This window comes from Thunnus maccoyii, chromosome 2 (genome assembly GCF_910596095.1).
Source record: "Thunnus maccoyii chromosome 2, fThuMac1.1, whole genome shotgun sequence".
NCBI classification, from domain to species: Eukaryota; Metazoa; Chordata; class Actinopteri; order Scombriformes; family Scombridae; genus Thunnus; species Thunnus maccoyii.
In genome coordinates, this window is record NC_056534.1 from 32,101,253 (window position 1) to 32,124,011 (window position 22,759).

At 37.2% G+C, this 22,759-nt stretch overlaps 1 protein-coding gene and 2 long non-coding RNA genes across 3 annotated transcripts; all 3 read left to right on the plus strand.

Annotated features, from left to right (window-relative positions):
- The first annotated feature begins 2,159 nt into the window (after positions 1–2,159).
- Positions 2,160–3,562, plus strand: LOC121883409. Its single transcript, XR_006092216.1, has 3 exons — positions 2,160–2,229; positions 2,365–2,424; positions 3,540–3,562. It is a non-coding gene; the product is annotated as an uncharacterized LOC121883409 (long non-coding RNA).
- Positions 3,563–4,232: 670 nt separating this feature from the next.
- On the plus strand, positions 4,233–20,967 carry LOC121905222 (CMRF35-like molecule 3). The gene is made up of 7 exons (XM_042423320.1): positions 4,233–4,272; positions 4,530–4,865; positions 4,947–5,048; positions 5,184–5,243; positions 6,251–6,364; positions 20,488–20,564; positions 20,640–20,967. The coding sequence occupies exons 1-7, from the start codon at positions 4,233–4,235 to the stop codon at positions 20,808–20,810; spliced, it is 900 nt and encodes a 299-aa protein (XP_042279254.1). The 3' UTR covers positions 20,811–20,967.
- Positions 8,615–10,017, plus strand: LOC121883414. The gene is made up of 3 exons (XR_006092217.1): positions 8,615–8,684; positions 8,820–8,879; positions 9,995–10,017. It is a non-coding gene; the product is annotated as an uncharacterized LOC121883414 (long non-coding RNA).
- Positions 20,968–22,759: the final 1,792 nt, after the last annotated feature.

Sequence of the window (22,759 nt, forward strand, 5' to 3'; positions counted from 1 at the left end):
CTCAATCTTTCAGTTTGCATCATGTCATTAATTATGGTTCAGATTTGTGAGATCTAATGCTCATTGTGTATTAGTCCCAGTCACCACGGGTTCATCTGACACCATATACACAACAGTAACCTGTTACAGAAGACGAGATGCCCACGGATCGGTTGGTCAACCAGTCACAATCCAGACTCGGAGGACTAATCCAGTGTTCAGCAACTCAATTAGCTCCTCTCTGCAGGACAGTTTCTCTGCATCAATAATCAATCAGCACAAGAACATCTGCAGCTCATCCGCTGACAGAGACCAACACACCAGTGAGGACGACTCCCAGCCCAGGAGACAGATAACATTAGCTGCCTCTGTGCTAACCTCTGTGGTGTACACCATCATCAAACACCCAAAGAATTAGTCCCAGCTGGTGTTATTGTTGTTTTATATACTCATTTCTTAATATTTATTAGTTTGTCAGTCAGTTCATTCAGTGGTGTGTTTGATTTCATCATTTCCTGTATTATCTTATCACTGTACATTCGCTTGTTTTAAAGTGTGGAATTAAAAATCAGATGTAAATCCAAATTTTTCTACTGTATCTTTGCCACACTCTCTCTCCAATACGCTGAACAACCTTCAGCAAGCTTTACAGCCTGTTTAAAAAGTCTTACAACTGGTCTAATTAATGAGTCAGAAAGACACTGAAAAGGTGATGTGGCCCCCTCCCAAAAACACACACACACACACACACGCATAAAGAAACTTAAAAAGTGATATGAAGCAAAGGAAGAGACTAGTGCACAAGCTTCACACTTACATCTATAATTGAACTTACCCTTGCTTCATGATTAAACCCACAACTTCCTGGTTCACTGTGCAGTTTCACTAACATATCTTGAAAAGGATGAATGATTTTGATGTGCAGAGAAACTAGTAGACACTAATTAAAATAAAAAGTGAGAATTTAACAAAAAGGAGGAAAATGATTCCTCTCAGCATCTGGCTGTTCTCTGGTAAGTACAGTGTACAGTGATATTCTTATTTATACAGGTGGGAATATTTGCTTTTTTCAAGCCACTTTACATTAAATCAATAATTGCATATCAGTCCCTTTGAAACAAAGCAAAACACATTCACTTTGATATTTTTGGCATAATTTTCTATTTCAAAAAAATACAGTTTCATGTCATGTATCTTCATGTATCCTCCTGTTTAAAGGGGATCTATTATGCTTCTAATTATTTGTCATATATATAATGTCACAATGTCAAATGTTCATATTAAATGTGGCCAAAGTTTCAAATAATGAGGTAAACATATGTAGATATAATCCCTGTGAGCAGAGGGCTCCGACTTCAGTCAGCTGTGAACACCCGGTTTCCAACAGTTTTTTCTGCTTTCGAGACGAGCTGACATCAACTGGTGCCTGATTTCTTTATCTGCTCCAGGCACAGCTCGCACGGTGCAGGGAGATACTATGCAGTCGTTTGGTGACAGCTGAATAACATTTTAATAGCTATGTAACCTTTGTTATTTCCTGACAGCAGACGTTTTCCACATCAGTCGGCATTTTAGCGCCTTTCCCACACGTAACTTACACCATTATGTCACACAATAAGCAGGTAATGAGCGTAATATTGACCAAACAGAGACGTCTTGCTCTAATCTTTGTTTGCTGCTGCGGATGTTCATCCTAGAATAAAAATATAGAGCTGGAAATGAGCATAATAGGTCCCCTTTAAGGATGACATTTGACCATTACAAAATAATCTGCTGTGTTTATTTTTCTTTTGAAATAACCAGATACCACCACATCTCCTCCTCATATGACTACATATTTCTGTAAGGGCATCTATGCTGGCAGGGAAATTGTCATTGAAACCACTGATAAAATGTGCAAACAGAGGACAGAAAAGAGGAAGTATGATCTCTGTGATGACACGGAGAAAAGAATCCTGCATGTGACCATCTATAACCTGGACCTGAGAGATACTGGGACCTATTGGTGTGAAATAGATGCATATGTGTATGATCCAAAAATAGAAGTTCGCCTCAAAGTCCACAAAGGTATGTTCAAATCAACTATTCTCTTTCTATCTTTCTATCTTTACTTTTTGCTGTATTCATTCTTCTTCCTTTCTCTGACAGCTCCTGCACCTGTCAAACCTCGGCCGGTCCCCCTAAATCCTCCTATTCAGACTACAGTGGAAGCCATCACCATGACTCAGCAACAATCAGCAAGAACAACAGGTTATATAAATAATTTATTCTACCCATTATGTTCAGGAACATATTTACTTAATAAACAGAGACACATTCATATATATCAAATACATCTCCATAAGCACAGGCATTTATCTGGTGGATGTTTCTTCTTTTTCTCAGTGACAGTGGATGCCAGCGTGACAACAGTGGGGTTCACAACATCTGAAGATGTACACACAGGTAACACATCACACACAGCACTTTATTCAGATCATGGGGAGCTTGGCACTTCAAAAAGAGGTGTAACAATTTTCTGTGAAAAAGTCTTGTTAATGAAGCCATCAGGTGTTCAGTCTTTATAATAGACAAAACAAGTTTTACATAGCAGCTTTTAAACACAGAGGCAGTAAAAATACTTTACATGAAGGCAGAAAAATGCATTGAAACAACATTTAAAAACATAACAAAAAGGAAAGTGAAATCAATTAAAGAAGAATAAAATAGAATAAACTAATATTGAAATATACACAAAAAATAATTTCAGCTGAGGAAATAAATAAAAGGCAGAGAAAACCAGGAGAGTTTTTCATTTAGAGTCACAAGAGTCTAAAGTTTTGGTGTATTTCAAGTGGCTGTAATCAATATTTATACATCAACAATGGATCAGAATCTTGTATGTGAAAGTTGTCGCTTGTAACTTAATGACACAGAATCATCACTCGACTCTCTGTTCTGGATTAACGTCTTTCAGCTCATGGTTTTTGTTTTATGGTCCACAACTTTACTGTTTTGGTTCACTCTCACCGATCTCATTGCATTATTTTTGAAAACAGCAGGTAGATGCTGAATGTTCTGCTGAACATACAGTACAGTACTGGAGCATTTAGCAGCTGAAGAGCCAGATAAGTTTGGTGTTGGTTGAAATGTCAATATTGTGTTTAGAGCCTATTTCCTCTGCCCCCCAACTGGCCAAAAATCAGTTAATGTAGGCTTTAAATCATCATTTGGTTCCATCTTTGTGCAGAGCCTAGATACACAGTCAGCTGTTTCCCTTTCAGGGGTTTTACAACGGGAAAATGAATGCTGAATTAGTCACGTAGTCTGTTATTTAGATATTTAATACTTAATTTCAATACTTAATGTGTTGTACAAGTTTATATACTGTAGTATATATGGAGGCATAAAAGAGCAGACTTGGATTTTTTTTTTTACTTTGAAATAAACATTTCTGTCAAGTAAAACTGATCAGCCTAGAGATATATGATTGTAAACTCCATTCTTAATTTTTTAATTTTTTAATCTGTAGTATATCTTTGAGTATTAGATGTATTTAATGTGATATTTCCTTCTGTTAGCACCACCGGCAGGAAAGTGGCTGTACTTGGTTATGTGTCATGTTCAACACATAATCACTTACTTTTATAAAGACAGTAAATTCACAGGTTGTTGTGAATTAGTTATTGTATTAATTATTAATTATTAATTTATCATTTAACTTAATACGGGACAGATATTATGGAAAAGATACAAATGATGTATCTTCATCATGTCCAGTACGTAGATTTCACCCTAATAAAATAAAATAAAATTCAATGTACACATTTTCTTCTCAGTGTATTGTTTTGTGTTTTCTGTGAGACTGAAGTGTGCGTGTGGTTAACTATGGTGAAGAAGTGGGAGGACACTGAAAAAGCGATGTTCACACCTACCACAATACCCCTCACACACACACACACACACACACACACACACACACACACACACACACACACACACACTCACACACAAATGATAAAGTGAAAAAGTGATGTGAAGCAAAGGAAGAGGCCAGTGGAAAGGCCTCACACAGCTCTAACTGAACCTCCCACGCTTCATTATTATCCCCATGACTTCCTGGTTCACTGTGCAGTTTCAGTAACATTTCTTGAAAAGGACGAATGCCTTTCATTGGATTTCAAACTAGTTAAGTGGACTGAGAGTTTGTGAAGTGCAGAGAAAGTATTAGACGCTGATTAATATAAAAAGTGGGAATTTAACTAAAGGTCATAATGAGGAAAATGCTTCTTCTCAGCATCTGGTTGCTCTCCGGTAAGTACCGAACTCAACACACATTCAAGCCTCTAAAATCATCTCTGTACAGTGTTGATATTCTTTGGTACACAGCTAAGAACATTTGCCTTTTATTCAACACTTTAAATCAAATTTATTATTGAATGTCAACTCCTTTGAAGACATCCTGTTAAAGGATGACATTCTCTTTATGAAACAGCCAAAGCTAAAGCTCCCTGCACATTTGACATTTTTGATTACAAAAATACTAAAATCTGTTTATTTTTCTTTTGCAGTAACCAGATGCTATCACAAAGAGATTCAGGTACATTCAGGCCAGGAGGGAGGACTGGTTCACATCTACTGCCCGTATGACTCAGGATATGAAACTTATCCTAAATATTTCCGTAAGGGCCCCTATGCTTATAGGAAAACTGTCATTGAAACCACTGATAAAATGTGCAAACAGAGGACAGAAAAGAGGAAGTATGATCTCTGTGATGACACAGAGAAAAGAATCCTGCATGTGACCATCTATAACCTGGACCTGAAAGATACTGGGACCTATTGGTGTGAAATAAATGCATATATGTATGATCCAGTAATAGAAATTGACCTCAAAGTCCACAAAGGTATGTTCAAATCAACTATTCTCTTTCTATCTTTCTATCTTTACTTTTTGCTGTATTCATTCTTCTTCCTTTCTCTGACAGCTCCTGCACCTGTCAAACCTCAGCCGGTCCCCCTAAATCCTCCTATTCAGACTACAGTGGAAGCCGTCACCATGACTCAGCAACAATCAGCAAGAACAACAGGTTATATAAATAATTTATTCTACCCATTATGTTCAGGAACATATTTACTTATTAAACAGAGACACATTCATATATATCAAATACATCTCCATAAGCACAGGCATTTATCTGGTGGATGTTTCTTCTTTTTCTCAGTGACAGTGGATGCCAGCGTGACAACAGTGGGGTTCACAACATCTGAAGATGTACACACAGGTAACACATCACACACAGCAGTTTATTCAGATCATGGGGAGCTTGGCACTTCAAAAAGAGGTGTAACAATTTTCTGTGAAAAAGTCTTGCTAATGAAACCATCAGGTGTTCAGTCTTTATAATAGACAAAACAAGTTTTACATAGCAGCTTTTAAACACAGAGGCAGTAAAAATACTTTACATGAAGGCAGAAAAATGCATTGAAACAACATTTAAAAACATAACAAAAAGGAAAGTGAAATCAATTAAAGAAGAATAAAATAGAATAAACTAATATTAAAATATACACAAAAAATAATAGACAAGATTTCAGTGCAGCTGAGGGAATAAATAAAAGGCAGAGAAAACCAGGAGAGTTTTTCATTTAGATTCACAAGAGTCTAAAGTTTTGGTGTATTTCAAGTGGCTGTAATCAATATTTATATATCAACAATGGATCAGAATCTTGTATGTGAAAGTTGTCGCTTGTAACTTAATGACACAGAAACAGCAGGTAGATGCTGAATGTTCTGCTGAACATACAGTGCAGTACTGAAGCATTTAGCAACTGAAGAGCCAGATAAGTTTGGTGTTGGTTGAAATGTCAATATTGTGTTTAGAGCCTATTTCCTCTGCCCCCCAACTGGCCAAAAATCAGTTAATGTAGGCTTTAAATCATCATTTGGTTCCATGTTTGTGCAGAGCCTAGATACACAGTCAGCTGTTTCCCTTTCAGGGGTTTTACAACAGGAAAATGAATTAGTCACGTAGTCTGTTATTTAGATATTTAATACTTAATTTCAATACTTAATGTGTTGTACAAGTTTATATACTGTAGTATATATGGAGGCATAAAAGAGCAGACTTGGATTTTTTTTTTTTTACTTTGAAATAAACATTTCTGTCAAGTAAAACTGAACAGCCTAGAGATATATGATTGTAAACTCCATTCTTCATTTTTTAATTTTTTAATCTGTAGTATATCTTTGAGTATTAAATGTATTTAATGTGATATTTCCTTCTGTTAGCACCACCGGCAGGAAAGTGGCTGTACTTGGTTATGGCTGCTGCTGCTCTGCTGCTGGTTCTGCTGCTGGTTTTATATTTAAGACTGAGAGGCCACAGACGTGATACAGCGAGAGGTAAGTGATCTCAATTTAATATTTATGTCTCTGCAACATTATTATTTAGCCAGTGAGTCTCTGACTGCAAATCAGGGGAGTTGGAGTTAAATGATTCTGCTCAATCTTTCAGTTTGCATCATGTCATTACTTATGGTTCAGATTTGTGAGATCTAATGCTCATTGTGTATTAGTCCCAGTCACCACCGGTTCATCTGACACCATATACACAACAGTAACCAGTTACAGAAGACGAGATGCCCACGGATCGGATGGTCAACCAGTCACAATCCAGACTCGGAGGACTAATCCAGTGTTCAGTAACTCAATAAGCTCCTCTCTGCAGGACAGTTTCTCTGCGCCGATAATCAATCAGCACAAGAACATCTGCAGCTCATCTGCTGACAGAGACCAACACACCAGTGAGGACGACTCCCAGCCCAGGAGACAGATAACATTAGATGCCTCTGTGCTAACCTCTGTGGTGTACACCATCATCAAACACCCAAAGAATTAGTCCCAGCTGGTGTTATTGTTGTTTTATATACTCATTTCTTAATATTTATTAGTTTGTCAGTCAGTTCATTCAGTGGTGTGTTTGATTTCATCATTTCCTGTATTATCTTATCACTGTACATTCGCTTGTTTTAAAGTGTGGAATTAAAAATCAGATGGAAATCCAAATTTTTCTACTGTATCTTTGCCACACTCTCTCTCCAATACGCTGAACAACCTTCAGCAAGCTTTACAGCCTGTTTAAAAAGTCTTACAACTGGTCTAATTAATGAGTCAGAAAGACACTGAAAAGGTGATGTGGCCCCCTCCCAAAAACACACACACACACATAAAGAAACTTAAAAAGTGATATGAAGCAAAGGAAGAGGCTAGTGCACAAGCTTCACACTTACAGCTATGACTGAACTTACCCTCGCTTCATGATTAAACCCACAACTTCCTGGTTCACTGTGCAGTTTGACTAACATTTCTTGAAAAGGATGAATGATTTTGAAGTGCAGAGAAACTAGTGGACACTAATTAAAATTAAAAGTGGGAATTTAACAAAAAGGAGGAAAATGATTCCTCTCAGCATCTGGCTGTTCTCTGGTAAGTACAGTGTACAGTGATATTCTTATTTATACAGGTGGGAATATTTGCTTTTTTCAAGCCACTTTACATTAAATCAATAATTGCATATCAATCCCTTTGAAACAAAGCAAAACACATTCACTTTGATATTTTTGGCATAATTTTCTATTTCAAAAAAATACAGTTTCATGTCATGTATCTTCATGTATCCTCCTGTTTAAAGGGGATCTATTATGCTTCTAATTATTTGTCATATATATAATATCACAATGTCAAATGTTCATGTTAAATGTGGCCAAAGTTTCAAACAATGAGGTAAACATATGTAGATATAATCCCTGTGAGCAGAGGGCTCCGGCTTCAGACAGCTCTGAACACTCGGTTTCCAACAGTTTTTTCTGCTTTCGAGACGAGCTGACATCAACTGGTGACTGATTTCTTTATCTGCTCCAGGCACAGCACGCACGGTGCAGGGAGATACTATGCAGTCGTTTGGTGACAGCTGAATAACATTTTAATAGCTATGTTACCTTTGTTATTTCCTGACAGCAGACGTTTTCCACATCAGTCGGCATTTTAGCGCCTTTCCCACACGTAACTTACACCATTATATCACACAATAAGCAGGTAATGAGCGTAATATTGACCAAACAGAGACGTCTTGCTCTAATCTTTGTTTGCTGCTGCGGATGTTCATCCTAGAATAAAAATATAGAGCTGGAAATGAGCATAATAGGTCCCCTTTAAGGATGACATTTGACCATTACAAAATAATCTGCTGTGTTTATTTTTCTTTTGAAATAACCAGATACCACCACATCTCCTCCTCATATGACTACATATTTCTGTAAGGGCATCTATGCTGGCAGGGAAATTGTCATTAAAACCACTGATAAAATGTGCAAACAGAGGACAGAAAAGAGGAAGTATGATCTCTGTGATGACACGGAGAAAAGAATCCTGCATGTGACCATCTATAACCTGGACCTGAGAGATACTGGGACCTATTGGTGTGAAATAGATGCATATATGTATGATCCAATGATAGAAGTTCGCCTCAAAGTCCACAAAGGTATGTTCAAATCAACTATTCTCTTTCTATCTTTCTATCTTTACTTTTTGCTGTATTCATTCTTCTTCCTTTCTCTGACAGCTCCTGCACCTGTCAAACCTCAGCCAGTCCCCCTAAATCCTCCTATTCAGACTACAGTGGAAGCCGTCACCATGACTCAGCAACAATCAGCAAGAACAACAGGTTATATAAACTATTTATTCTACCCATTATGTTCAGGAACATATTTACTTATTAAACAGAGACACATTCATATATATCAAATACATCTCCATAAGCACAGGCATTTATCTGGTGGATGTTTCTTCTTCTTCTCAGTGACAGTGGATGCCAGCGTGACAACAGTGGGGTTCACAACATCTGAAGATGTACACACAGGTAACACATCACACACAGCAGTTTATTCAGATCATGGGGAGCTTGGCACTTCAAAAAGAGGTGTAACAATTTTCTGTGAAAAAGTCTTGCTAATGAAACCATCAGGTGTTCAGTCTTTATAATAGACAAAACACGTTTTACATAGCAGCTTTTAAACACAGAGGCAGTAAAAATACTTTACATGAAGGCAGAAAAATGCATTGAAACAACATTTAAAAACATAACAAAAAGGAAAGTGAAATCAATTAAAGAAGAATAAAATAGAATAAACTAATATTGAAATATACACAAAAAATAATTTCAGCTGAGGAAATAAATAAAAGGCAGAGAAAACCAGGAGAGTTTTTCATTTAGATTCACAAGGGTCTAAAGTTTTGGTGTATTTCAAGTGGCTGTAATCAATATTTATACATCAACAATGGATCAGAATCTTGTATGTGAAAGTTGTCGCTTGTAACTTAATGACACAGAATCATCACTCGACTCTCTGTTCTGGATTAACGTCTTTCAGCTCATCGTTTTTGTTTTATGGTCCACAACTTTACTGTTTTGGTTCACTCTCACCGATCTCATTGCATTATTTTTGAAAACAGCAGGTAGATGCTGAATGTTCTGCTGAACATACAGTACAGTACTGGAGCATTTAGCAGCTGAAGAGCCAGATAAGTTTGGTGTTGGTTGAAATGTCAATATTGTGTTTAGAGCCTATTTCCTCTGCCCCCCAACTGGCCAAAAATCAGTTAATGTAGGCTTTAAATCATCATTTGGTTCCATCTTTGTGCAGAGCCTAGATACACAGTCAGCTGTTTCCCTTTCAGGGGTTTTACAACAGGAAAATGAATGCTGAATTAGTCACGTAGTCTGTTATTTAGATATTTAATACTTAATTTCAATACTTAATGTGTTGTACAAGTTTATATACTGTAGTATATATGGAGGCATAAAAGAGCAGACTTGGATTTTTTTTTTTACTTTGAAATAAACATTTCTGTCAAGTAAAACTGATCAGCCTAGAGATATATGATTGTAAACTCCATTCTTAATTTTTTAATTTTTTAATCTGTAGTATATCTTTGAGTATTAGATGTATTTAATGTGATATTTCCTTCTGTTAGCACCACCGGCAGGAAAGTGGCTGTACTTGGTTATGTGTCATGTTCAACACATAATCACTTACTTTTATAAAGACAGTAAATTCACAGGTTGTTGTGAATTAGTTATTGTATTAATTATTAATTATTAATTTATCATTTAACTTAATACAGGACAGATATTATGGAAAAGATACAAATGATGTATCTTCATCATGTCCAGTACGTAGATTTCACCCTAATAAAATAAAATAAAATTCAATGTACACATTTTCTTCTCAGCGTATTGTTTTGTGTTTTCTGTGAGACTGAAGTGTGTGTGTGGTTAACTATGGTGAAGAAGTGGGAGGACACTGAAAAAGCGATGTTCACACCTACCACAATACCCCTCACACACACACACACACACACACACACACACACACACACACACACACACACACACACACACACACACACACTCACACACAAATGATAAAGTGAAAAAGTGATGTGAAGCAAAGGAAGAGGCCAGTTGAAAGGCCTCACACAGCTCTAACTGAACCTCCCACGCTTCATTATTATCCCCATGACTTCCTGGTTCACTGTGCAGTTTCAGTAACATTTCTTGAAAAGGACGAATGCCTTTCATTGCATTTCAAGCTAGTTAAGTGGACTGAGAGTTTGTGAAGTGTAGAGAAACTATTAGACGCTGATTAATATAAAAAAGTGGGAATTTAACTAAAGGTCATAATGAGGAAAATGCTTCTTCTCAGCATCTGGTTGCTCTCTGGTAAGTACCGAACTCAACACACATTCAAGCCTCTAAAATCATCTCTGTACAGTGTTGATATTCTTTGGTACACAGCTAAGAACATTTGCCTTTTATTCAACACTTTAAATCAAATTTATTATTGAATGTCAACTCCTTTGAAGACATCCTGTTAAAGGATGACATTCTCTTTATGAAACAGCCAAAGCTAAAGCTCCCTGCACATTTGACATTTTTGATTACAAAAATACTAAAATCTGTTTATTTTTCTTTTGCAGTAACCAGATGCTATCACCTAAAGATTCTGGTACATTCAGGCCAGGAGGGAGGACTGGTCCACATCTACTGCCCGTATGACTCAGGATATGAAACTTATCCTAAATATTTCCGTAAGGGCCCCTATGGTCAAAGGGAAACTGTCATTGAAACCACTGATAAAATGTGCAAACAGAGGACAGAAAAGAGGAAGTATGATCTCTGTGATGACACAGAGAAAAGAATCCTGCATGTGACCATCTATAACCTGGACCTGAAAGATACTGGGACCTATTGGTGTGAAATAAATGCATATATGTATGATCCAGTAATAGAAATTGACCTCAAAGTCCACAAAGGTATGTTCAAATCAACTATTCTCTTTCTATCTTTCTATCTTTACTTTTTGCTGTATTCATTCTTCTTCCTTTCTCTGACAGCTCCTGCACCTGTCAAACCTCAGCCAGTCCCCCTAAAGCCTCCTATTCAGACTACAGCGGAAGCCATCACCATGACTCAGCAACAATCAGCAAGAACAACAGGTTATATAAACTATTTATTCTACCCATTATGTTCAGGAACATATTTACTTATTAAACAGAGACACATTCATATATATCAAATACATCTCCATAAGCACAGGCATTTATCTGGTGGATGTTTCTTCTTTTTCTCAGTGACAGTGGATGCCAGCGTGACAACAGTGGGGTTCACAACATCTGAAGATGTACACACAGGTAACACATCACACACAGCAGTTTATTCAGATCATGGGGAGCTTGGCACTTCAAAAAGAGGTGTAACAATTTTCTGTGAAAAAGTCTTGCTAATGAAGCCATCAGGTGTTCAGTCTTTATAATAGACAAAACAAGTTTTACATAGCAGCTTTTAAACACAGAGGCAGTAAAAATACTTTACATGAAGGCAGAAAAATGCATTGAAACAACATTTAAAAACATAACAAAAAGGAAAGTGAAATCAATTAAAGAAGAATAAAATAGAATAAACTAATATTAAAATATACACAAAAAATAATTTCAGTTGAGGGAATAAATAAAAGGCAGAGAAAACCAGGAGAGTTTTTCATTTAGATTCACAAGAGTCTAAAGTTTTGGTGTATTTCAAGTGGATGTAATCAATATTTATACATCAACAATGGATCAGAATCTTGTATGTGAAAGTTGTCGCTTGTAACTTAATGACACAGAAACAGCAGGTAGATGCTGAATGTTCTGCTGAACATACAGTACAGTACTGGAGCATTTAGCAGCTGAAGAGCCAGATCAGTTTGGTGTTGGTTGAAATGTCAATATTGTGTTTAGAGCCTATTTCCTCTGCCCCCCAACTGGCCAAAAATCAGTTAATGTAGGCTTTAAATCATCATTTGGTTCCATCTTTGTGCAGAGCCTAGATACACAGTCAGCTGTTTCCCTTTCAGGGGTTTTACAACAGGAAAATGAATGCTGAATTAGGATGTCACCTAGTTTGTTATTTAGATATTTAATACTTAATTTCAATATTTAATGTGTTGTACAAGTTTATATACTGTAGTATATATGGAGGCATAAAAGAGCAGACTTGGATTTTTTTTTTTACTTTGAAATAAACATTTCTGTCAAGTAGAACTGAACAGCCTAGAGATATATGATTGTAAACTCCATTCTTAATTTTTTAATTTTTTAATCTGTAGTATATCTTTGAGTATTAGATGTATTTAACGTGATATTTCCTTCTGTTAGCACCACCGGCAGGAAAGTGGCTGTACTTGGTTATGGCTGCTGCTGCTCTGCTGCTGGTTCTGCTGCTGGTTTTATATTTAAGACTGAGAATCCACAGACGTGATACAACGAGAGGTAAGTGATCTCAATTTAATATTTATGTCTCTGCAACATTATTATTTAGCCAGTGAGTCTCTGACTGCAAATCAGGGGAGTTGGAGTTAAATGATTCTGCTCAATCTTTCAGTTTGCATCATGTCATTAATTATGGTTCAGATTTGTGAGATCTAATGCTCATTGTGTATCAGTCCCAGTCACCACCGGTTCACCTGACATCATATACGCAACAGTAACCAGTCACAGAGGACGAGATGCCCACGGATCGGTTGGTCAACCAGTCACAATCCAGACTCGGAGGACTAATCCAGTGTTCAGCAACTCAATTAGCTCCTCTCTGCAAGACAGTTTCTCTGCACCAATAATCAATCAGCACAAGAACATCTGCAGCTCATCCGCTGACAGAGACCAACACACCAGTGAGGACGACTCCCAGCCCAGGAGACAGATAACATTAGATGCTGGAACCTCTGTGGTGTACGCCACCATCAAACACCCAAAGAATTAGTCCCAGCTGGTGTTATTGTTGTTTTATATACTCATTTCTTAATATTTATTAGTTTGTCAGTCAGTTCATTCAGTGGTGTGTTTGATTTCATCATTTCCTGTATTATCTTATCACTGTACATTTGCTTGTTTTAAAGTGTGGAATTAAAAATCAGATGTAAATCCAAATTTTTCTACTGTATCTTTGTCACACTCTCTCTCCAATACGCTGAACAACCTTCAGCAAGCTTTACAGCCTGTTTAAAAAGTCTTACAACTGGTCTAATTAATGAGTCAGAAAGACACTGAAAAGGTGATGTGGCCCCCTCCCAAAAACACACACACACACACACGCATAAAGAAACTTAAAAAGTGATATGAAGCAAAGGAAGAGGCTAGTGGACAAGTTTCACACTTACATCTATAATTGAACTTACCCTCGCTTCATGATTAAACCCACAACTTCCTGGTTCACTGTGCAGTTTCACTAACATATCTTGAAAAGGCTGAATGATTTTGAAGTGCAGAGAAACTAGTGGACACTAATTAAAATTAAAAGTGGGAATTTAACAAAAAGGAGGAAAATGATTCCTCTCAGCATCTGGCGGTTCTCTGGTAAGTACAGTGTACAGTGATATTCTTATTTATACAGGTGGGAATATTTGCTTTTTTCAAGCCACTTTACATTAAATCAATAATTGCATATCAATCCCTTTGAAACAAAGCAAAACACATTCACTTTGATATTTTTGGCATAATTTTCTATTTCAAAAAAATACAGTTTCATGTCATGTATCTTCATGTATCCTCCTGTTTAAAGAGGATTTATTATGTTTCTAATCATTTGTCATATATATAATGTCACAATGTCAAATGTTCATATTAAATGTGGCCAAAGTTTCAAATAATGAGGTAAACATATGTAGATATAATCCCTGTGAGCAGAGGGCTCCGGCTTCAGACAGCTCTGAACACTCGGTTTCCAACAGTTTTTTTCTGCTTTCGAGACGAGCTGACATCAACTGGTGCCTGATTTCTTTATCTGCTCCAGGCACAGCTCGCACGGTGCAGGGAGATACTATGCAGTTGTTTGGCAACAGCTGAATAACATTTTAATAGCTATGTTACCTTTGTTATTTCCTGACAGCAGATGTTTTCCACATCAGTCGGCATTTTAGCGCCTTTCCCACACGTAACTTACACCATTATGTCACACAGTAAGCAGGTAATGAGCGTAATATTTACCAAACAGAGACGTCTTGCTCTAATCTTTGTTTGCTGCTGCGGATGTTCATGCTGCCCACTCGGATTTGAAGTTGATATTTGGAGTAAAGAAGTGAAATCCTGCTATTATAGTTTGTTTACGTAGCTTCCGGAGTCGGCCGTGACACAGCTTCCAGAAGCTAACCAATCAGAACAGAGTGATCTCATCAGGAGGGGGGCCTTAAAGAGACAACAGCTAAAGCGGCCTGTGTCAGAAAGAGGCTGGACTGAGAAGCTGCATAAAGAGCCAGTATAACATAAATAAGGGTTTTTTTAAACTGTGAATCAAACAAAGCTACACTAGTGAAGTCCTAGAATAAAAATATAGAGCTGGAAATGAGCATAATAGGTCCCCTTTAAGGATGACATTTGACCATTACAAAATAATCTGCTGTGTTTATTTTTCTTTTGAAATAACCAGATACCACCACATCTCCTCCTCATATGACTAAATACTTCTGTAAGGGCATCTATGCTGGAGGAGAAATTCTCATTAAAACCACTGATAAAATGTGCGAACAGAGGACACAAAAGAGGAAGTATGATCTCTGTGATGACACTAAGAAAAGAATCCTGCATGTGACCATCTATAACCTGGACCTGAGAGATACTGGGACCTGGGAACCACAGGTTATTTAAGTTGTATGTAAATCCATTATGTTCAGGAACACATTTACTTACTGCAGTTAACAGAGACACATTCATATATATACCAAATACCTCTCCATAAGCATTTATCTGGTGACTGTGTCTTCTTCTCAGTGACAGTGGATGCCAGCGTGACAACAGTGGGGTTCACAACATCTGAAGATGTAAACACAGGTAACACATCACACACACAGCAGTTTATTCAGATCATGGGGAGCTTGGCACTTCAAAAAGAGGTGTAACAATTCTCTGTGAAAAAGTCTTGCTAATGAAGCCATCTGGTGTTCAGTCTTTATAATAGACAAAACAAGTTTTACATAGCAGCTTTTAAACACAGAGGCAGTAAAAATACTTTACATGAAGTCAGAAAAATGCATTGAAACAACATTTAAAAACATAACAAAAAGGAAAGTGAAATAAATTAAAGAAGAATAAAATAGAATAAACTAATATTAAAATATACACAAAAAATAATAGACAAGATTTCAGTGCAGTTGAAGGAATAAATAAAAGGCAGAGAAAACCAGGAGAGTTTTTCATTTAGATTCACAAGAGTCTAAAGTTTTGGTGTATTTCAAGTGGCTGTAATCAATATTTATACATCAACAATGGATCAGAATCTTGACTGTGAAAGTTGTCGCTTGTAACTTAATGACACAGAATCATCACTCGACTCTCTGTTCTGGATTAACGTCTTTCAGCTCAGCGGTTTTGTTTTATGGTCCACAACTTTACTGTTTTGGTTCACTCTCACCGATCTCATTGCGTTATTTTTGAAAACAGCAGGTAGATGCTGAATGTTCTGCTGAACATACAGTACAGTACTGGAGCATTTAGCAGCTGAAGAGCCAGATAAGTTTGGTGTTGGTTGAAATGTCAATATTGTATTATATACAATATATCTCCAATACGCTGAACAACCTGCAACAAGCTTTACAGCCTGTTTAAAAAGTCTTACATCTGGTCTAATTAATGACTTATAATATCTTCAGTCATTTTTTAGAGTGTCAAAACAAAATGTTGGGGCAGAATATAATGCAATTCAATAACATATCAGTGATGGCAAAATGGGCAACAATTTATTGTTTTATTAATTATCATTCACTGTTTTTAATGAAGTATTGTGCCACCATTAAAGGAAGCTGGTGATCTTTCTTCTTTATTTTTCTTATTGTCAACAAATCTCATGTGAGAGCCAAACCAACAATTAATTGATCTACTTACAAAGTATGATATATTGTATTCCTCTGTATCATAGACCTCGATTATTGTCCAAAAACTATTAAAAACACATCAGTGAGTCACACCGAGTCACGGTCTAGTTTGTTTAGAAACGGCTCCAAAGACTAATAACAGCGATTAAGATTGTAACTCTCAGAAGAGAAGTTCCTTGTACGGCAGACGCACTACTCATGTGCAGGAACGTGGTTCTATTAGAGAGCTTTGCCAGCTTGTTGTGCCACAACCTGTTGACTTTGTATCACATTGTCAGTTTCTCAAAAAACGTCAGTGCAGTGATGTGGCTCATTGACATGTTTTTAATAGATTTTGGACAACAACAAAGATCTACGCCACAGAGGAATACGATATATCAGGTGTTTGGATACACACACACAATACTTCTAAGTAGGATAAGTTCATTGTTGGTTCTTCACATGAGATTAGCTGACAAGAAGAAAAATATAGAAAATTCTCAACCTTATTCTTTCAGAATTCAAAGTAAAAAATGTAGTTTTCATTTTGCAGGGATTCAAAGTTTGTCAATGTGTTACCACTCCTCATACAGGAAAGTACCAAGACACAGTTTATGCAACACCATCCATTCCGCTACAAGATGCACACACAGACATCAACACTTCCTCTTCAACAGCCAATGAGGATCAAGAAACAGACGGCAGGACCAGCAGCATCTTCACTTCGTCAGCTGCTCAGCATCAAGATACCAGCAGAGATCACAAAGACAATATTTACTCCAACGTCTCAGTTTCATCAGAGTCTCAGATCCAACTGGACAGTCTCTTCTACTCCACCGTCAGCTTCAACAAGGACACAGACTGCAGCACTGTCACACCTCACTCTGCAACAGTCACATACTCCACCATCACACACCAATCAACAGTCTACTGCAATGTCTGAGCTCAGTGCTGATGGTCTTCAGTGTTTGGCACAGTATCTACCTCTCCTTTAACTTTCTGTGTTATGCTCAACACATAATCACTTACATTTATAAAGACAGTAAATACACAGGTTGTTGTGAATTAGTTATTGTATTAATTATTAATTCATCATTTAACTTAATACAGGACAGATATTATGGAAAAGATACAGATGATGTATTTTCATCATGTCCAGTACGTAGATTTCACCCTAATAAAATAAGATTAAATTCAATGTACACATTTTCTTCTCAGTGTATTGTTTTGTGTTTTCTGTGAGACTGAAGTGTGCGTGTGGTTAACTATGGTGAAGAAGTGGAAAGACATTGAAAAAGCGATGTTCACACCTACCACAATACCCCTCACACACACACACACACACACACACACACACACACACACACACACACACACACACACACACACACACACATACACACACACACACACACACACACACACACACATTCACACACAAATGATAAACTGAAAAAGTGATGTGAAGCAAAGGAAGCACAGCTCTAAGTGTACTTCCCACGCCTCATTATTATCCCCGTGACTTCCTGGTTCACGGTGCAGTTTCAGTAACATTTCTTGAAAAGGACAAATGCCTTTCATTGGATTTCAAGCTAGTTAAGTGGACTGAGAGTTTGTGAAGTGCAGAGAAACTATTAGACGCTGATTAATATAAAAAAGTGGGAATTTAACTAAAGGTCATAATGAGGAAAATGCTTCTTCTCAGCATCTGGTTGCTCTCTGGTAAGTGCCGAACTCAACACACATTCAAGCCTCTAAAATCATCTCTGTACAGTGTTGATATTCTTTGGTATACAACTAAGAACATTTGCCTTTTATTCAACACTTTAAATCAAATTTAATATTGAATGTCAACTCCTTTGAAGACATCCTGTTAAAGGATGACATTCTCTTTAAAAACAGCCAAAGCTAAAGCTCCCTGCACATTTGACATTTTTGATTACAAAAATACTAAAATCTGTTTATTTTTCTTTTGAAGTAACCAGATGCTATCACTACAAGATTCTGGTATATTCAGGCCAGGAGGGAGGACTGGTTCACATCGAATGCCCGTATGACTCAGGATATGAAACTTATCCTAAATATTTCCGTAAGGGCCTCTATTCTTTTAGGGAAACTGTCAATGAAACCACTGATAAAATGTGCAAACAGAGGACAGAAAACAGGAAGTATGATCTCTGTGATGACACGGAGAAAAGAATCCTGCATGTGACCATCTATAACCTGGACCTGAAAGATACTGGGGCCTATTGGTGTGAAATAAATGCATATATGTATGATCCAGTAATAGAAATTGACCTCAAAGTCCACAAAGGTATGTTCAAATCAACTATTCTCTTTCTATCTTTCTATCTTTACTTTTTGCTGTATTCATTCTTCTTCCTTTCTCTGACAGCTCCTGCACCTGTCAAACCTCAGCCGGTCCCCCTAAATCCTCCTATTCAGACTACAGTAGAAGCCATCACCATGACTCAGCAACAATCAGCAAGATCAACAGGTTATATAAACTATTTATTCTACCCAACATGTTCAGGAACATATTTACTTATTAAACAGAGACACATTCATATATATCAAATACATCTCCATAAGCACAGGCATTTATCTGGTGGATATTTCTTCTTTTTCTCAGTGACAGTGGATGCCAGCGTGACAACAGTGGGGTTCACAACATCTGAAGATGTAAACACAGGTAACACATCACACACAGCAGTTTATTCAGATCACGGGGAGCTTGGCACTTCAAAAAGAGGTGTAACAATTTTCTGTGAAAAAGTCTTGTTAATGAAGCCATCTGGTGTTCAGTCTTTATAATAGACAAAACAAGTTTTACATAGCAGCTTTTAAACACAGAGGCAGTAAAAATACTTTACATGAAGGCAGAAAAATGCATTGAAACAACATTTAAAAACATAACAAAAAGGAAAGTGAAATCAATTAAAGAAGAATAAAATAGAATAAACTAATATTAAAATATACACAAAAAATAATTTCAGTTGAGGGAATAAATAAAAGGCAGAGAAAACCAGGAGAGTTTTTCATTTAGATTCACAAGAGTCTAAAGTTTTGGTGTATTTCAAGTGGCTGTAATCAATATTTATACATCAACAATGGATCAGAATCTTGTATGTGAAAGTTGTCGCTTGTAACTTAATGACACAGAATCATCACTCGACTCTCTGTTCTGGATTAACGTCTTTCAGCTCATCGTTTTTGTTTTATGGTCCACAACTTTAGTGTTTTGGTTCACTCTCACCGATCTCATTGCGTTATTTTTGAAAACAGCAGGTAGATGCTGAATGTTCTGCTGAACATACAGTACAGTACTGGAGCATTTAGCAGCTGAAGAGCCAGATAAGTTTGGTGTTGGTTGAAATGTCAATATTGTGTTTAGAGCCTATTTCCTCTGCCCCCCAACTGGCCAAAAATCAGTTAATGTAGGCTTTAAATCATCATTTGGTTCCATCTTTGTGCAGAGCCTAGATACACAGTCAGCTGTTTCCCTTTCAGGGGTTTTACAACAGGAAAATGAATGCTGAATTAGGATGTCACCTAGTTTGTAATTTAGATATTTAATACTTAATTGCAATACTTAATGTGTTGTACAAGTTTATATACTGTAGTATATATGGAGGCATAAAAGAGCAGACTTGGATTTTTTTTTTTACTTTGAAATAAACATTTCTGTCAAGTAAAACTGAATAGCCTAGAGATATATGATTGTAAACTCCATTCTTAATTTTTTAATTTTTTAATCTGTAGTATATCTTTGAGTATTAGATGTATTTAACGTGATATTTCCTTCTGTTAGCACCACCGGCAGGAAAGTGGCTGTACTTGGTTATGGCTGCTGCTGCTCTGCTGCTGGTTTTATATTTAAGACTGAGAATCCACAGACGTGATACAGCGAGAGGTAAGTGATCTCAATTTAATATTTATGTCTCTGCAACATTATTATTGAGCCAGTGAGTCTCTGACTGCAAATCAGGGGAGTTGGAGTTAAATGATTCTGCTCAATCTTTCAGTGTGCATCATGTCATTAATTATGGTTCAGATTTGTGAGATCTAATGCTCATTGTGTATTAGTCCCAGTCACCACGGGTTCATCTGACACCATATACACAACAGTAACCTGTTACAGAAGACGAGATGCCCACGGATCGGTAGGTCAACCAGTCACAATCCAGACTCGGAGTACTAATCCAGTGTTCAGCAACTCAATTAGCTCCTCTCTGCAGGACAGTTTCTCTGCACCGATAATCAATCAGCACAAGAACATCTGCAGCTCATCCGCTGACAGAGACCAACACACCAGTGAGGACGACTCCCAGCCCAGGAGACAGATAACATTAGCTGCCTCTGTGCTAACCTCTGTGGTGTACACCATCATCAAACACCCAAAGAATTAGTCCCAGCTGGTGTTATTGTTGTTTTATATACTCATTTCTTAATATTCATTAGTTTGTCAGTCAGTTCATTCAGTGGTGTGTTTGATTTCATCATTTCCTGTATTATCTTATCACTGTACATTCGCTTGTTTTAAAGTGTGGAATTAAAAATCAGATGGAAATCCAAATTTTTCTACTGTATCTTTGCCACACTCTCTCTCCAATACGCTGAACAACCTTCATCAAGCTTTACAGCCTGTTTAAAAAGTCTTACAACTGGTCTAATTAATGAGTCAGAAAGACACTGAAAAGGTGATGTGGCCCCCTCCCAAAAACACACACACACACACACACACACACACATAAAGAAACTTAAAAAGTGATATGAAGCAAAGGAAGAGGCTAGTGCACAAGCTTCACACTTACAGCTATGACTGAACTTACCCTCGCTTCATGATTAAACCCACAACTTCCTGGTTCACTGTGCAGCTTCACTAACATTTCTTGAAAAGGATGAATGCCTTTGATGTGCAGAGAAACTAGTGGACACTGATTAAAATAAAAAGTGGGAATTTAACAAAAAGGAAGAAAATGATTCTTCTCAGCATCTGGCTGTTCTCTGGTGAGTACAGTGTACAGTGATATTCTTATTTATACAGGTGGGAATATTTGCTTTTTTCAAGCCACTTTACATTAAATCAATAATTGCATATCAATCCCTTTGAAACAAAGCAAAACACATTCACTTTGATATTTTTGGCATAATTTTCTATTTCAAAAAAATACAGTTTCATGTCATGTATCTTCATGTATCCTCCTGTTTAAAGGGGATCTATTATGCTTCTAATTATTTGTCGTATATATAATGTCACATTGTCAAATGTTCATGTTAAATGTGGCCAAAGTTTCAAATAATGAGGTAAACATATGTAGATATAATCCCTGTGAGCAGAGTGCTCCGGCTTCAGTCAGCTCTGAACACTCGGTTTCCAACAGTTTTTTCTGCTTTCGAGACGAGCTGACATCAACTGGTGCCTGATTTCTTTATCTGCTCCAGGCACAGCTCGCACGGTGCAGGGAGATACTATGCAGTCTTTTGGTGACAGCTGAATAACATTTTAATAGCTATGTTACCTTTGTTATTTCCTGACAGCAGATGTTTTCCACATCAGTCGGCATTTTAGCGCCTTTCCCACACGTAACTTACACCATTATGTCACACAATAAGCAGGTAATGAGCGTAATATTTACCAAACAGAGGCGTCTTGCTCTAATCTTTGTTTGCTGCTGTGGATGTTCATGCTGCTCACTCGGATTTGAAGTTGATATTTGGAGTAAAGAAGTGAAATCCTGCTACTATAGTTTGTTTACGTAGCTTCCGGAGACGGTGGAAGTCGGCCGTGACACAGCTTCCAGAAGCTAACCAATCAGAACAGAGTGGGCTCATCAGGAGGGGGGCCTTAAAGAGACAACAGCTAAAGCAGCCTGTGTCAGAAAGAGGCTGGACTGAGAAGCTGCATAAAGAGCCAGTATAACATAAATAAGGGTTTTTTTTAAAACTGTGAATCATACAAAGCTACTCTAGTGAAGTCCTAGAATAAAAATATAGAGCTGGAAATGAGCATCATAGGTCCCCTTTAAGGATGACATTTGACCATTACAAAATAATCTGCTGTGTTTATTTTTCTTTTGAAATAACCAGATACCACCACATCTCCTCCTCATATGACTAAGTATTTCTGTAAGGGCATCTATGCTGGAAGGGAAATTCTCATTAAAACCACTGATAACATGTGCGAACAGAGGACACAAAAGAGGAAGTATGATCTCTGTGATGACACTAAGAAAAGAATCCTGCATGTGACCATCTATAACCTGGACCTGAGAGATACTGGGACCTGGGAACCACAGGTTATTTAAGTTGTATGTAAATCCATTATGTTCAAGAACACATTTACTTACTGCAGTTA

Bases quoted from the DNA above. Each gene is read 5' to 3' on its own strand.
- LOC121905222 (XM_042423320.1), top strand. From the start codon at position 4,233: ATGAGGAAAATGCTTCTTCTCAGCATCTGGTTGCTCTCCG. The intron at 6,365-20,487 runs GTAAGTGATCTC...ATTGTGTATTAG, and splicing joins CAGACGTGATACAGCGAGAG to TCCCAGTCACCACGGGTTCA. The intron at 20,565-20,639 runs GTAGGTCAACCA...TCCTCTCTGCAG, and splicing joins GACGAGATGCCCACGGATCG to GACAGTTTCTCTGCACCGAT.